This window comes from Mugil cephalus, chromosome 7, assembly GCF_022458985.1.
Source record: "Mugil cephalus isolate CIBA_MC_2020 chromosome 7, CIBA_Mcephalus_1.1, whole genome shotgun sequence".
In the NCBI taxonomy this organism is placed as follows: Eukaryota; Metazoa; Chordata; class Actinopteri; order Mugiliformes; family Mugilidae; genus Mugil; species Mugil cephalus.
In genome coordinates this window covers 15977300-15989810 of record NC_061776.1, presented here as the reverse complement: position 1 = coordinate 15989810, position 12511 = coordinate 15977300, and the positions used below count along the sequence as shown (strand labels likewise).

The window sequence follows — 12511 nt, the reverse complement described above, 5'->3', positions numbered from 1 at the left end:
TTTTTTGTCAGATATTGCATTAAGCGTTAAACAAACCAACAGGTGAACATAAATCATGGTAAAACCCTACCTGATTGGATAAAGCAGTTACAGGAAGTGGCGTCACATTTCCAATTAGCACAGCGCCATTAAGCGCAGAAGGTGATGTTAGCATGGCTGAACTGCAGCTCCTCACAGCTAATTAACTGAACATCCAACATGTCAGAAAAAGCTCCACTGTTACATTACCGACTCACCACCAGCGCCGGGCCAGAGCCGAGCCATGTGTCCAAGGATAAACCGGGCCCCAAGCTCGGTGTGTTGTTCGGAGTGGTCATACCGACTCTACTGTCCATGTTCAGCGTCGTCGTGTTTTTGCGAATAGGTGAGTAAAAGTAACCAAACAAACACGTGATCAGGATTAAACGTGTTTAGTTTACCTGGGGTAGAGTTAATGCTATCAAGTGGCTGAAGTTGACTTTAGCTTAATAATAAATTTGGAGCAAACTTGGGGAGTGAAGTAGCTCCAGGGTTAGCTGGCTAACATTGAACGCAGGTCGTACTTCTTCGGAAATTTACACCGACTGCAAAGAGGAGGAGGAGGGAGGGAGGTTGTCCCAATGAATGCGTCAATGGGCGTATTTATTTATTGACTTTATGATGCCACTCATTATTTTTTTTTTTCCCCGCGCAACTATATCTAGCTTTTCTCTGTGCAAACATTTATGTATTTATTTTTTAAATTGTATTTTATAATAATCTTTGTCCAATGGATGAAAGAATATTATGTAATTGCCAATTTCTGTCAATTAGAGATTTTGTTTTTCCATTAACCAGCCACTTGCTTAGGCAATAATAAAGTTAAATACTTTACAACATTTCCCAGTTAGTTGCAATGACTTTGATCAGAAGCCGTCCCACATTACCATTTTTTTCAATAATAGGCCTCTGACTAAAATAAAGCAGCACATGTATAGGATGTTTCTTGAGAAATTACTCTTTACATAAGAGTGCAGCTCTATACAGCACTACATGTGTGGATCGGTTGCCGTCGTAGTGTAAATACACGACTGCCACAAGTTAGATACATTATAAAGAAAGGTTATCCCTTTGACTTATTTTTGATTTGATTTCTTTATTGATACAGGCAGGCATGCAGACATAATCATATCACATCCCTTTGGCTTCTTGCAGGATTTGTTGTGGGTCAAGCAGGTTTATACCAGGCCATTGCCATGTTCCTGGTCGCCTACTTAATCATCACAATGACGGTGCTTTCTGTCTGTGCCATCTCCACCAATGGGGCTTTGGATGCTGGAGGAGCCTACTGTATTCTTTTACCAACGATGTAGCTTTAAAGCCTCACTTGGGTGTTTGTGACTGAGCCTGACTAATGGGCTGACAAGAATGTCCCTGCTCTTATTTTTTTTCCCCCCCATGATTTGCTTAATCCATTAATGGCTCAGGTTCCCTCTTGTGGCAAGTCTTATCAGTGGTCTGTCTTTATTCAGGCGAGTTACTGCGTGCAGCCTTAGCTAGCAATGAATGTTGAAATTCCTCAGCTTGGATCGCCAGACATGATCAGCCGAGCCCTGGGTCCGGAGTTTGGTGGCAGCATTGGGATCATGTTTTTCCTCGCCAATGTGTTTGGCAGTGCTCTCTATGTTTTGGGTTTGGTCGAGGCTGTCATGTCCGCTTTTGGAGTCCCAGAAGGTAAAGTCCAATGGGAGATTGAGGGACATCAAGCAATGCAAGTGTACTACTGTATTAACTCTGTTTTGCCGTACCTCAGACGGTGCCACAGGTTTATATCAAGTGTTGCCCTCAGGATACTGGTGGTCCCTGCTTTATGGCACGGTCCTGCTCTTCTTGTGTTTCGTTGTCTGTTTGGTGAGATTCTGTTTTTATTTATTATTATTATTATTATTATTTTTAAAATAAGGTAGCTCATGTGAGCGATTCAGACTTAAAAGATGCACGGTGGGTTAGTGAATTATTTAGCCTATCTTTCCTTAGAACTGTAAGTAAACAAGTGGTTACAACATGTTTAATGTCTAAATCTTTGCTAGCACTGTCGTATTGTTTGTGAAATACATATTTTTTTTAATTATTATGTTTTTTACCAGTATACTAAGGACAAGACTTAAGATACCTATGTATTTTAAATATATATGTGTGTGTGTGTGATCTGTGTCAGTTGCTATATTTAACTGTCTTGTCATTACAGGTGGGAGCCCACATCTATGCCAAAGCCACCTTCATTATTTTCATCATAGTCACGACAGTCCTGGCTTCTATCTTCATTAGTTTTTTCATTGTGGGGCCCTTCCCAGTGTTTCTGCCAAACACTTCAGTTTTAAACAGTACCAGCATGAGGCAGGCCAATTATACGGGCTTCTGGCTCCACACGTTGGAGGGCAACTTGTTCTGTAAGTGACATATTGTTAGACCTGACGGTGAGGCATTTAATAATCTTGAACCTATTTACTCCACAGAGAATGTATTTTAAGAAGGATGGATAAAAAGGAAATCTGACCTAAATCACTGTTGTTGTAAGTGGCCTGTATAATTGATTAAGCCCTCCTGTGTCTCCCTCTAGCCAATTACACAGTAGACTACACCACCGGTGCCGTGATGAATTTTGCCACAGTGTTTGCCGTCATGTTCAATGGATGCACTGGCATAATGGCAGGCTCCAACATGTCAGGTATAACTTCATTAAACAAATAAATTATACTTTGAAGGATAGACGTTGAAACACGGAGTCCTTCTTCAAGTATGTGAAGGAAAAAACCAACAGCATTGCTCCAATTCAAGAGCTGAATCTCATAACCATTACAAAACATAAATCCCATGAATTCTACTAGAATCTGTTGCCCTCCAGACTTGGTTTGTCCAAAATTTGTGGTTCTCATTATCATGTAAGATACAATCATTTATTATTATTTATCATTAGTTCAGCCTGCTACCAATAACTGTAATTCATGTTTGAACTCTCTGTGGTACATTCCTGCTAATTTCACAACATGACCACAAGAAATTTTCAGATTTGTTGTGTCTCACTTGATTGCCAAGTAAGAATCTGACACAAATTTGGCACATCATTCATTCTGAAGTAGTGTTGCAGTGAAAACCCCCTTCAAGGGATACTTCAGGGGTTTATTCTAACTTGAAAATAGTTGACACATTAACTTCGTGAGACCCAAGCTTTTATTTTGTATCCGTTAATTTCTTTGAGGTATTTGGGATTATTTGGACCAAAGATGTATAAAAACCTAAGCATCATCTTTGAATAGGAAGTATGCAACTATGTCCTTATATGTGGACACTGGGACTATTTCATTATTTATATTATAAAGTAAACACAATGTGTGACAAAATATAAAATTGTTTATTTTAATACCTGAACATGGCTGTACAGTGACAGAATTGCAAACAATTAAGTACCAACATCCTCAAACGAGTACTCACTAATTAGCAAAAATTGCTTATTTGTTTAATTTGCACATATCAAACTAGAAAGGTTAATAAGCATAAATAAATAAGTTTTAACCTTTGCTACCACTAGATGGCAGACTAAAGCATCCAGTAATGAGGACAATGGGTTTAAATGAAGTAGAAAAAGCTGCAATAAAACCGAAAAAGTAACGTCCCCATATGAGGACTCAGGGTCTCAGGAGGTTAAGGTGTAGAATATATAAATATAGAATATTTTGTGTGTGTGTATCAACTAAGGGAAGCTGGATCCTCTGAGTATCAGTATATTTTTTTATGTTATTTAAGACTTTTGTTTTTTACAGGCGATCTGAAAAACCCCAGCTATTCTATTCCCAGAGGCACGCTGGCGGCTGTTCTAACAACCTTCATCACATACAACCTGCTTAGTTTGCTGGTTGCATGGTCCTGTGACCGGTAGGTCGTTAAACATGGACTGACATTTCAAGCACAATTAAATAGATAAGAAACCCCAGTAAGCATTTATATGAAATACGTAAGCCTTTCTATATGTTCAGTGTTTATTAATATAATAGTATACGTTTTTTATAGTCTGATTTAGAAAAACATTGTTCAGTTTAGTTAATCTGATTAAAAATAAGAAATTATGTTTCTTTTGACCCATTTCATAATAGACATTTTATCAATCGCCCTCAGATACCTACTCCAAAGGGACTACAGTTTCCTGGGAGACATCAATATATGGCCACCCATAGTGACTGTTGGTATCTACTCCTCCACCATGTCAGCCGCAATGAGTAACCTTATAGGAGCCTCTAGGATCCTCTACGCCCTGTCCAAAGACAACCTGTTTGGTGAGATTCTTCACCATGTGTCCTGTTGCTTCATTTTTGCCATTTAAATTTAGTTTTTGCCCCAGAAATTAATAATTATATGGACAAAGGCATGCACAGTTATTTGTTAATTTGGCTGAATGTGGGTTTTGATCGATGTGTGTTCTGACTATTCCTGTAGTGAGAAGGTTAAAAAGAAGATTAAAAATCATTGTTTAGTTCATATTCAGGGCTAAAGGGTTGATCCACAGTATATAAAAAACACTTAACTGGTTCTTCCACAAAGCTGAGTCAACATTTTGATGATTGGGCCATCTGTGCACGCGGGCCTCCATCTCAAATGTGAGAAGTTGACACTTGTTATTAATTTCATCATGTCTCTTTTGCCCAGTGGAGACATGATAATCTGGAAAGCGCCGTTTGACAGCAGATGGCTTGGAGTGTTGACTTTCTCAGAAGAAAAAAAATCTTCATTGTGTGTTTGGCTTAACGAGTGCATGGTGACTCAGTTGTTTATCTGATATCGAGCGATGAGCAAGAACAGACAGAGAGACTTTGCTTTTGTTCATTTTATAAATCTTCCCAGGTGGTGTCCTGGTCCTGGTGAGGAAAACCTCTCTGAGTGGGAACCCCTGGGTCTCAGTCCTCGTCTCCTGGCTGCTTGTACAGGTAGGATAATATACTGTACCATATGTGAGGAGTGCTTCAATGTCACTCCCCTTGCTCTCACCCTTAGCCCTTTTCTGTTTGGATTGCAGTTTTAAATGTAACGTTTGGGATCCAGTTCAAAATATTTGCTATATATTTGTTTGGTCACTCGCCAAACAGACATTTGTCAGCGCTGCACAGAAAGATGAACAGTTAAGTCCTGTATAATCACATCTAAAACAACAAAAATGGAAAAAGTCCTTCCACACTCTTGTTTGCAATCTGTTTCTAGGAACTCATTTAGTAATGAGCTAGATGAGTTATGTATTTGTAGTTCACAAACCTTTACAAAAAACAGCGTTTGCTTGTTTCTGTTAAGATACGTTGTCTTTGAGGTGAAGGTATAAAAGGAAGTGTACAGCTGGGAAAGATAAATTCACAGCTGTCCATAAAAATAAAAACAGCATTTGTATGTCACTGTGCTCAGTTTAATATTGTCTGAACATTTTTCAAAATGAAGAGGCCTAAAGACATGAAAGGTTTTCTGCAGGGAGACAGAGCAAAATATTGTCCTGTTAAACTAGTGAGTTCCTAATTTCAGCACAATTCTACTTGGCTCTGGTATATTAGGTAGCGAAATGTTTTTTATTTTTTAATTTTCAATTGAAATATTCAGCAAATATGTTGATAGACAGTGCAGTTTGTTTACACCAGTTAAGCTGTTTATCATGTTTTATCTGTTATGGGGTTAAGAAAGGTATGAAGGTACATCATGTAGTCTAGATGTAGTGAGCTTTTATAAATATTTCTCAGTACAATATTGGAAACCTGCTCACTTATTAGAATTAATGCAAGTATGAATTGATATTTATAATTATTCTAATGTAAAATTAGGTCAACAATACAATATTCATAGATGGTCATTTTGAGAATTTCTAATTCTCAGTTTTGGTCATTTTAATCCTGTCTTGAAGGGTTTTTTATTCTTTCCACTAGGTGGTGCTGTTTGCTGGTAAATTGAACACCATAGCAGGTATTGTAACAGTCTTCTTCTTGTTGGTCTATGCTGCTGTGAACCTGGCCTGTTTGGCTCTTGAATGGGCGTCTGCATCAAACTTCAGGTACAGTACATGACATGGCAGCGAAATAAACTTTCTTGAGTTGAAACACTTATTCTCCATTCTGTTTTTTTGTTTTGTTTTTTTCCTTAATGTAGGCCGTCGTTCCGTTGTTTTACATGGTATACCTGTGCTCTGGGGATCCTTGGCTGCCTGATAATGATGTTCTTGATCAGTGCCATTTATGCTTTTGCCAGCATAGCCTTTATGCTCCTGCTCTTGATGGTTATCCACTACCTGGGGCCTGGTAGCAACTGGGGCTACATCAGCCAAGCTCTCATCTTCCACCAGGTAAACAAACTCTATTTTTCCTTGTGCGAGTCACCAGCACGGCATAAGTACAAATTACTTATTTATTTTTATTATGTGTATTGCACCTCATCTATTTTTCACACAGGTGCGCAAGTACTTGTTGATGTTGGATGTGCGAAAAGACCATGTGAAGTTCTGGAGGCCCCAGTTACTACTGATGATTGCAAACCCCCGCAGCTGCACAGGTCTTATGACTTTTATTAATGACCTGAAGAAGAGTGGTCTCTATGTGCTGGGACATGTAAAGCTGGGTTTGCTTGGTAAGAATTGTGGAAATGGGGGATAAATTATCATAAAGTATTGAAAGTGCTGCTTTACAGGTAGTTATGTCCTTTGACAAGAACAGAAATTAACAGAAATATAAAGAAATGTGTTTTATTATAAATTTTCAAACTTTTCGTTATGCTGTCTTTAAAGAAATGATGATGTTGAAGTCTAATATTCATATTATAAGTACAAGTTTGTTTGTCTGTCTATAATTTTTCAGATGCGTTACCCTCTGATCCTCTGCAGAGCCGTTATGACTCATGGCTGAATTTAGTGGATCACCTACAAATCAAGGCATTTGTCAACCTCACGCTTGCAGACTCTGTCCGACATGGAGTTCAGAATTTGCTTTTCATCTCAGGCTTTGGTGGGCGAATTGTCCTTATTTCTCGATGATTGCAGACTGTTTATTGTCAGCGAACCATTGTTATGCATGCAAACTGTTAAAAGTCCTGTTGAAGTATAAACATATTAAACATCTGTTTGCATCCAGGTGGAATGAGGCCTAACACCCTTGTCTTGGGTTTCTATGATGACTGCACCCCCCAAGACCACCTTCAAGGTGAAGTTCTCTTGTCTACAGCTGCTGGCTTAGATGCAGTCTCTCCACACAAAGACCCTGAACAACTTCGCTCTCCCTTCTTTCCCAATGTGCGTGGTGCTGGGGAACCCAAGGACTTTCAGGAAGAGGAGTATGTGTCAGTGATTGCCGACGCTGTAAAAATGAGAAAGAACGTGACCCTGGCTCGTTATTTCGATGAGTTTAACAGGGACGAAGTCTTAGGGCCGGGAAGAAAGATTGGGGGCCACCGTGTGACGGGGCCCTTTGTTGATGTGTGGCCTCTGAATTTGCTCCGACCAGACAGCTGCGGCTACGTCGACATCTGCTCATTGTTCCTGCTGCAGCTGGCCTGCGTGCTCCACGAGACCCGCGCCTGGAACCAGGCGACAATCCGCCTGTTCCTGTGCGTGGAGTCTGGTTGCAGTCTGCAGGAGGAGGAGGAGACGAAGCTCCGGAGGATGCTAAAGCAGCTAAGGATATCTGCTCAGGTGCAGATGGTGGCTTGGGACCAGGTGGTGGCACTACACTGGCAGAGGCAAGGAGGAAGGGGAAGAGGGAATCCCATGAGAGAGGAGTCGGGACGGAATGAGGAGAGGTGGAAGAGACGAGGGGAAAGTGAGAATGAGGATGGTATCTCAACGTTCCCCAGTAATGCTTCTCAGCTCACAGATGAATACATCCATGCTGTCAACAATCTGATTTGTCAGCATGGTGCCCCCCAGCCAGCTGTGCGTTTCCTGTATTTGCCTCACCCTCCAGCAGACAAAAGCCGTTACCGTGCCTACCTGCATCAGGTTGACCTCTTGAGTCGAGGCCTCGGGCCAACGTTACTGGTTCATGGAGTCACTCCTGTGCTCACCACTGACCTGTAGGATTTTATTAAAGACTCTTAATCCAACAAAAACATTAATCTGGTGGGGGGTATTTGATGAACGGTGCCTGTTACCACTAGTTATTTATTGAGCATTATGGTTGTCATTCACAGTTTAACATAACCCTGACACTAGAAAGACCGGTCATGGCTAGATTTTTCATTTGCAACCTTCATCTTTCTCTCATTAAGACACCTGGGGAAAGGTTTTAGGTGTTTTAGGTTGAGTTATCACTTGGAGATTTACCTTTTAGGCAACTTCTGTTAAAGTGATGTCAACACAATGTGGTGTGTTCTTGAATATTGTTGTATGTGTTTATAGAGAAATAAATTAAGTTTTGACCTCCAACGCCTACTACTAGTAAATGATTATTACTTACTTGTAAGTTCTGAAGCAGTTTTTAAAGTCCTCCGCTCAGTTTGTTTTGACCGTTGCGATGGCATAGTGTTGCCTGCAGAGGGCGATATATACCCAGAATCATGACTGGTGGTTGTTGCTGTACAAGGTTTGTCAACACAAGGCTCTTTGCGCGCAGTAGGGCTGTGATTATTTAGATGCCAATTAATTGTGAATCTATACTTTTTGGTACAAGTAACATGATTTATGCACAGATTCATCTTGAGCTGTTTCTGACTGGAACCTGTGTGTGTGAACTTTCGCATGCGTATTCATTTATGAAACGAATGGCTCAAAATGAGCCAAATGTGAATTGCAATTTAATAAAGCAACTGCCGTGTTATTGGATTTAATAACTTCACAATATACTTGGACACAAAAAAAGATTTTGCAGTTCAGAGAAACAGTACAAAGTCCTTTAACCCAGGTTAAGCTGGGAAATAATTCTTGGTAGTCTTTTTTTCTTTCCTTTTTTTTTCGGTGGGGGATGGGAGTAAACAGGTTTCTCCCCAACACCCAGCATTTGTAACAACTACTGTAGTGAACTCTAGTTAAATTTCCCTAGGCAACTCTGGTGTTAAACCTGTAAACCATGTGTGGTATGTGATATTCTAATTAAATGGTCATAACACCTCCTATATGCAATCCAAGAAAAAAAATTGCATGATCGCTCTTTACCTTTGAAACTGGACCACTCCTTTTACCCAGGTACTTGGCATGAAGCCATAGCTCCTTTGTGGATTTGTGGACTCCTGTCTCTTCTTGGAATCTCGGACTGAATCCAGGATGTTGAGATCAGAAGGTTTCTTGTAAAAGGTTGGAACCACGGGTGGGTAAGGTGGAGACTGCACCTATTAAAGAGCCAGCACCATCTGTGGCATATGTCACGTTTGGTTAGAGAAGAGTCCATGAGTTTGTTCAGAGGAGTCCTGACACCCGCCTACACGTTACTGACAAACAGCATGAGGGAGGGAATGTGTTCACAGATAGAGGAAGATTTGGCTCCATCTAAGAAGCATTGGACCGTAGGATATAATAGGCTGTGTCTTTCTTAAAGATGAACTGTATTGGGAAGCCACAAAGAATCCGTAGTGCACCTGTAAATGGAGAATGCTCGGAGAGTCTTGTGGCATGTGTAATGAGAGTTATCTGTCTCTTGTGGCAGTGCCAACAAGTGGGAAGATGGAGAGATTGACTCACTTCCGACTGGCTGGGACTGTAGGAATCATCAGCAGCAATCACCATTGCCCTCTGGTAGTCAGACAGAGTTAATCACATAATGCAGGTGCAATTACTGCATCCGTCAGAAGAAGAGAGTGAACGGTTTCCATCAGGAAAGTGGTACAGCAACATTAAAACGAGTACAACCAGACTAAGGGACGGCTTCTTACCCAGAGATGCGAAAGCAGTCGTCCCCTATGGTAAGACACCAGGGCCACATGATTTTTGGGTGACACCACGTAAGTCTCACATCCCATCCCCCCGCGGAACTCTGTCACACACTCACCTTCTCATCCTCTCACCTTCTAACCCCCACACTGACGACCAAACAGATCCGTCTGACGTCAGCAGGAAGACACAACATTTCATAGATTGGGACTTTCACGCACATTATTACATTATCTACATTTTAATGTTAATACTTTCTCTAAGGTTGTTCATACTGTATTGAAATGTCTGTGTTGTATGTGTGCCTTTTAGGTCAGGAGGATCTGCATAATGATAATTAAGACTCTTGATTTTTGATACAGTTTAGTCTTAAAACAGTATAAAATATAAATACACTGATCAGCCACATCATTGAAACCACTGAAAGCAGAAGTAAGTAACATTGAGCGTTTCGTGACAACTCTATGTTCTGCTGGGAAACGTTTGGACCCGAAAATAGCGTGGATGTGGATGTTACTTAGACATGTACCACCCACCTAGACCAGACCAGACACCCCCACCCACAACAATGACACTCTTTGGTTGCAACAGCCACCCACAGCAGGATGTACACAATAATAGTTTAAAAAAACAAAACAAAAAAAACATGAAAGACAGTACAAGGTGTTGACCTGGCCTCCAAATTCAGCCAGACACCACAGGTCACCCGTGTCCATTCTCCGATGAGTCATGAGGAGGCCTGCGCAGTATTAGTCATAATGTTTTGCCTGATCGCTGAATGTGGTGAAACTTATTCCTGTATTTTTTCATGACAGACTTGAACCCCATCAGCAGCTCTTTTTTTAACCAGATTTGATGGCATTAATTCACCTTCCCTCTTCACGTAAGAGTGCACTGAAACAGTACGCTCTTATTGTCATCTCCAGTAACAAAAGAGGAGCTGAAAAAGAAGCGGAGATTGAGGTGTGAAGTGGTACTTGTTGCCTGCTGACGACTGCCTTTCATATCCTGCTACCATATTTGGACTCCCATTCTCACAGAACCATAACGTGGGAGTGCTTCTGATCTACATTAGAAGGCCTCCACTGATCAAAAGGACGGATTGAGCCATAAAGGGGCCACCCTGTTTTCTGCCCGCAATATCTTCAAACCTGTAGTGAAGTCGGAAATGTGACCACCCGCAAAGCCAAATTCAGACTCACTGGGTTAGAAAATGGGCTGCGAAAACATGTTTCTACTGGTTCACGCTGACCAAGAGGAATAACACAGCTCCTCTCTGAACTGGTGACCTTCCCTGGAGTATAAAGCCTTAATGGAGGATTTCATATCCTCGGCACTCATTTGGACACAATATTCACAAGGTAGTTGATGCTATATATATGAAGGGCTTACAGATGGGAATGGTCCGGAGTACGCTTGTCTCTCCTTATGCCGTCCAGCCACGTGACCACCTGCCACCTTTTCCCAGATTTCAATTTTCTGGCTCCGCAGCAGACACAGTTTTGGCACGCCCCACACTCAATACCAGCCTTCACACTTCCTCACTCCATTTCTACTGTCTGATGCATCAGCTGTCACCTGGTTTAGTTTGGCACGAACGCCGACTTGGCTGATGCAATTTCTCACTGGCGCGAACCTCTTATTCGCGGTATGCAACAGCTAGAACGCATCTTGTGACAAAGAGACGCTGCCATCTGTGGCATACGTCACGACGGCGGCACAACTCCATGTTTTTCATATAAGTGCACTGACGCTCGCCTACACCTCACTGACAAACTGCATGTGGGAGGGAGCGTGTTCACAGATGGAGGCAGTCTGCGCTCCAGGCGCTATAAGGGGGGGATGCCACGTTCCCAGAAAGTAACTTGCACTCTTCTTCACAAGTGCATTAAACCGAATACAACAGTCCTACGTACTACCTACGAAAAGAAAAAAAATAAAATAAAAAAATAAATGCCCATTTATTATTCTCTGCAGCAACTACTTTTAATTTAGTGAGTACTCCTAGCCCACTTGATAAAGGAACTGAATCACTTCCGACTGATGGGATAGGCCGTGGGTTGGAGAGCGTAAAGTGCTGTCAAAAAAAAAAATCTCTCTCTTTTTTTGTGGACTATTAGGTTCGTATTTGTGTTTAGTGGCAGCGCCAAAAGAGGGGATGCATAAGTGCCCTCTTGACAGATAGTGGGCTCAATTGCAAGCGTTTTTATTTTTTTATTTTTATCTTCAATAAAATGGATGCCGTGGGCAGTGAAAAGGTTCATTCACAGGCAGCTGTACTGGCGTGCATCCAAAAAGTTTCAGCAGCTCCGGTAGGCAAGAATAACTCGACAGAATAGGACTGGCTTCGATGTACTTGAAGTTCTTCAACATCTGTTCGCAACCTACACACAAGCTACCTTGCGCGCAGTTTAACGATTTGATGAGCGAGAAATAGGCCTTGCTTTTCTGGGACCTAACGAACAGCGACTACCCTAAAAATGATTTCACGTACAGCCAGATGAACCTGAGTGAATCGGTTAGTAGTATGTCGTAATTACGACAACCTTCGGTTTGACGAAAATAAAACTGCAGCAGCTCTAAAACAAGTAGCATGCTAATAACTTGTACAAAAGTCGTCACATTTGTCTGGGGAAACTGTCTCAGGGCTGCCCATACGTTGTTGCTGCGATGACGAGA

The 12511-nt window shown here is 41.4% G+C and overlaps 1 protein-coding gene across 1 annotated transcript; it reads left to right on the top strand.

The window, feature by feature from the left end:
* The first annotated feature begins 92 nt into the window (after positions 1-92).
* Positions 93-8395, top strand: LOC125010433 (solute carrier family 12 member 9-like). The gene is made up of 14 exons (XM_047589058.1): positions 93-364; positions 1174-1308; positions 1555-1692; positions 1772-1869; positions 2207-2408; positions 2579-2686; positions 3780-3891; positions 4132-4289; positions 4855-4937; positions 5913-6037; positions 6133-6325; positions 6432-6606; positions 6834-6980; positions 7107-8395. The coding sequence occupies exons 1-14, from the start codon at positions 199-201 to the stop codon at positions 8045-8047; spliced, it is 2781 nt and encodes a 926-aa protein (XP_047445014.1). The 5' UTR covers positions 93-198; the 3' UTR covers positions 8048-8395.
* Positions 8396-12511: the final 4116 nt, after the last annotated feature.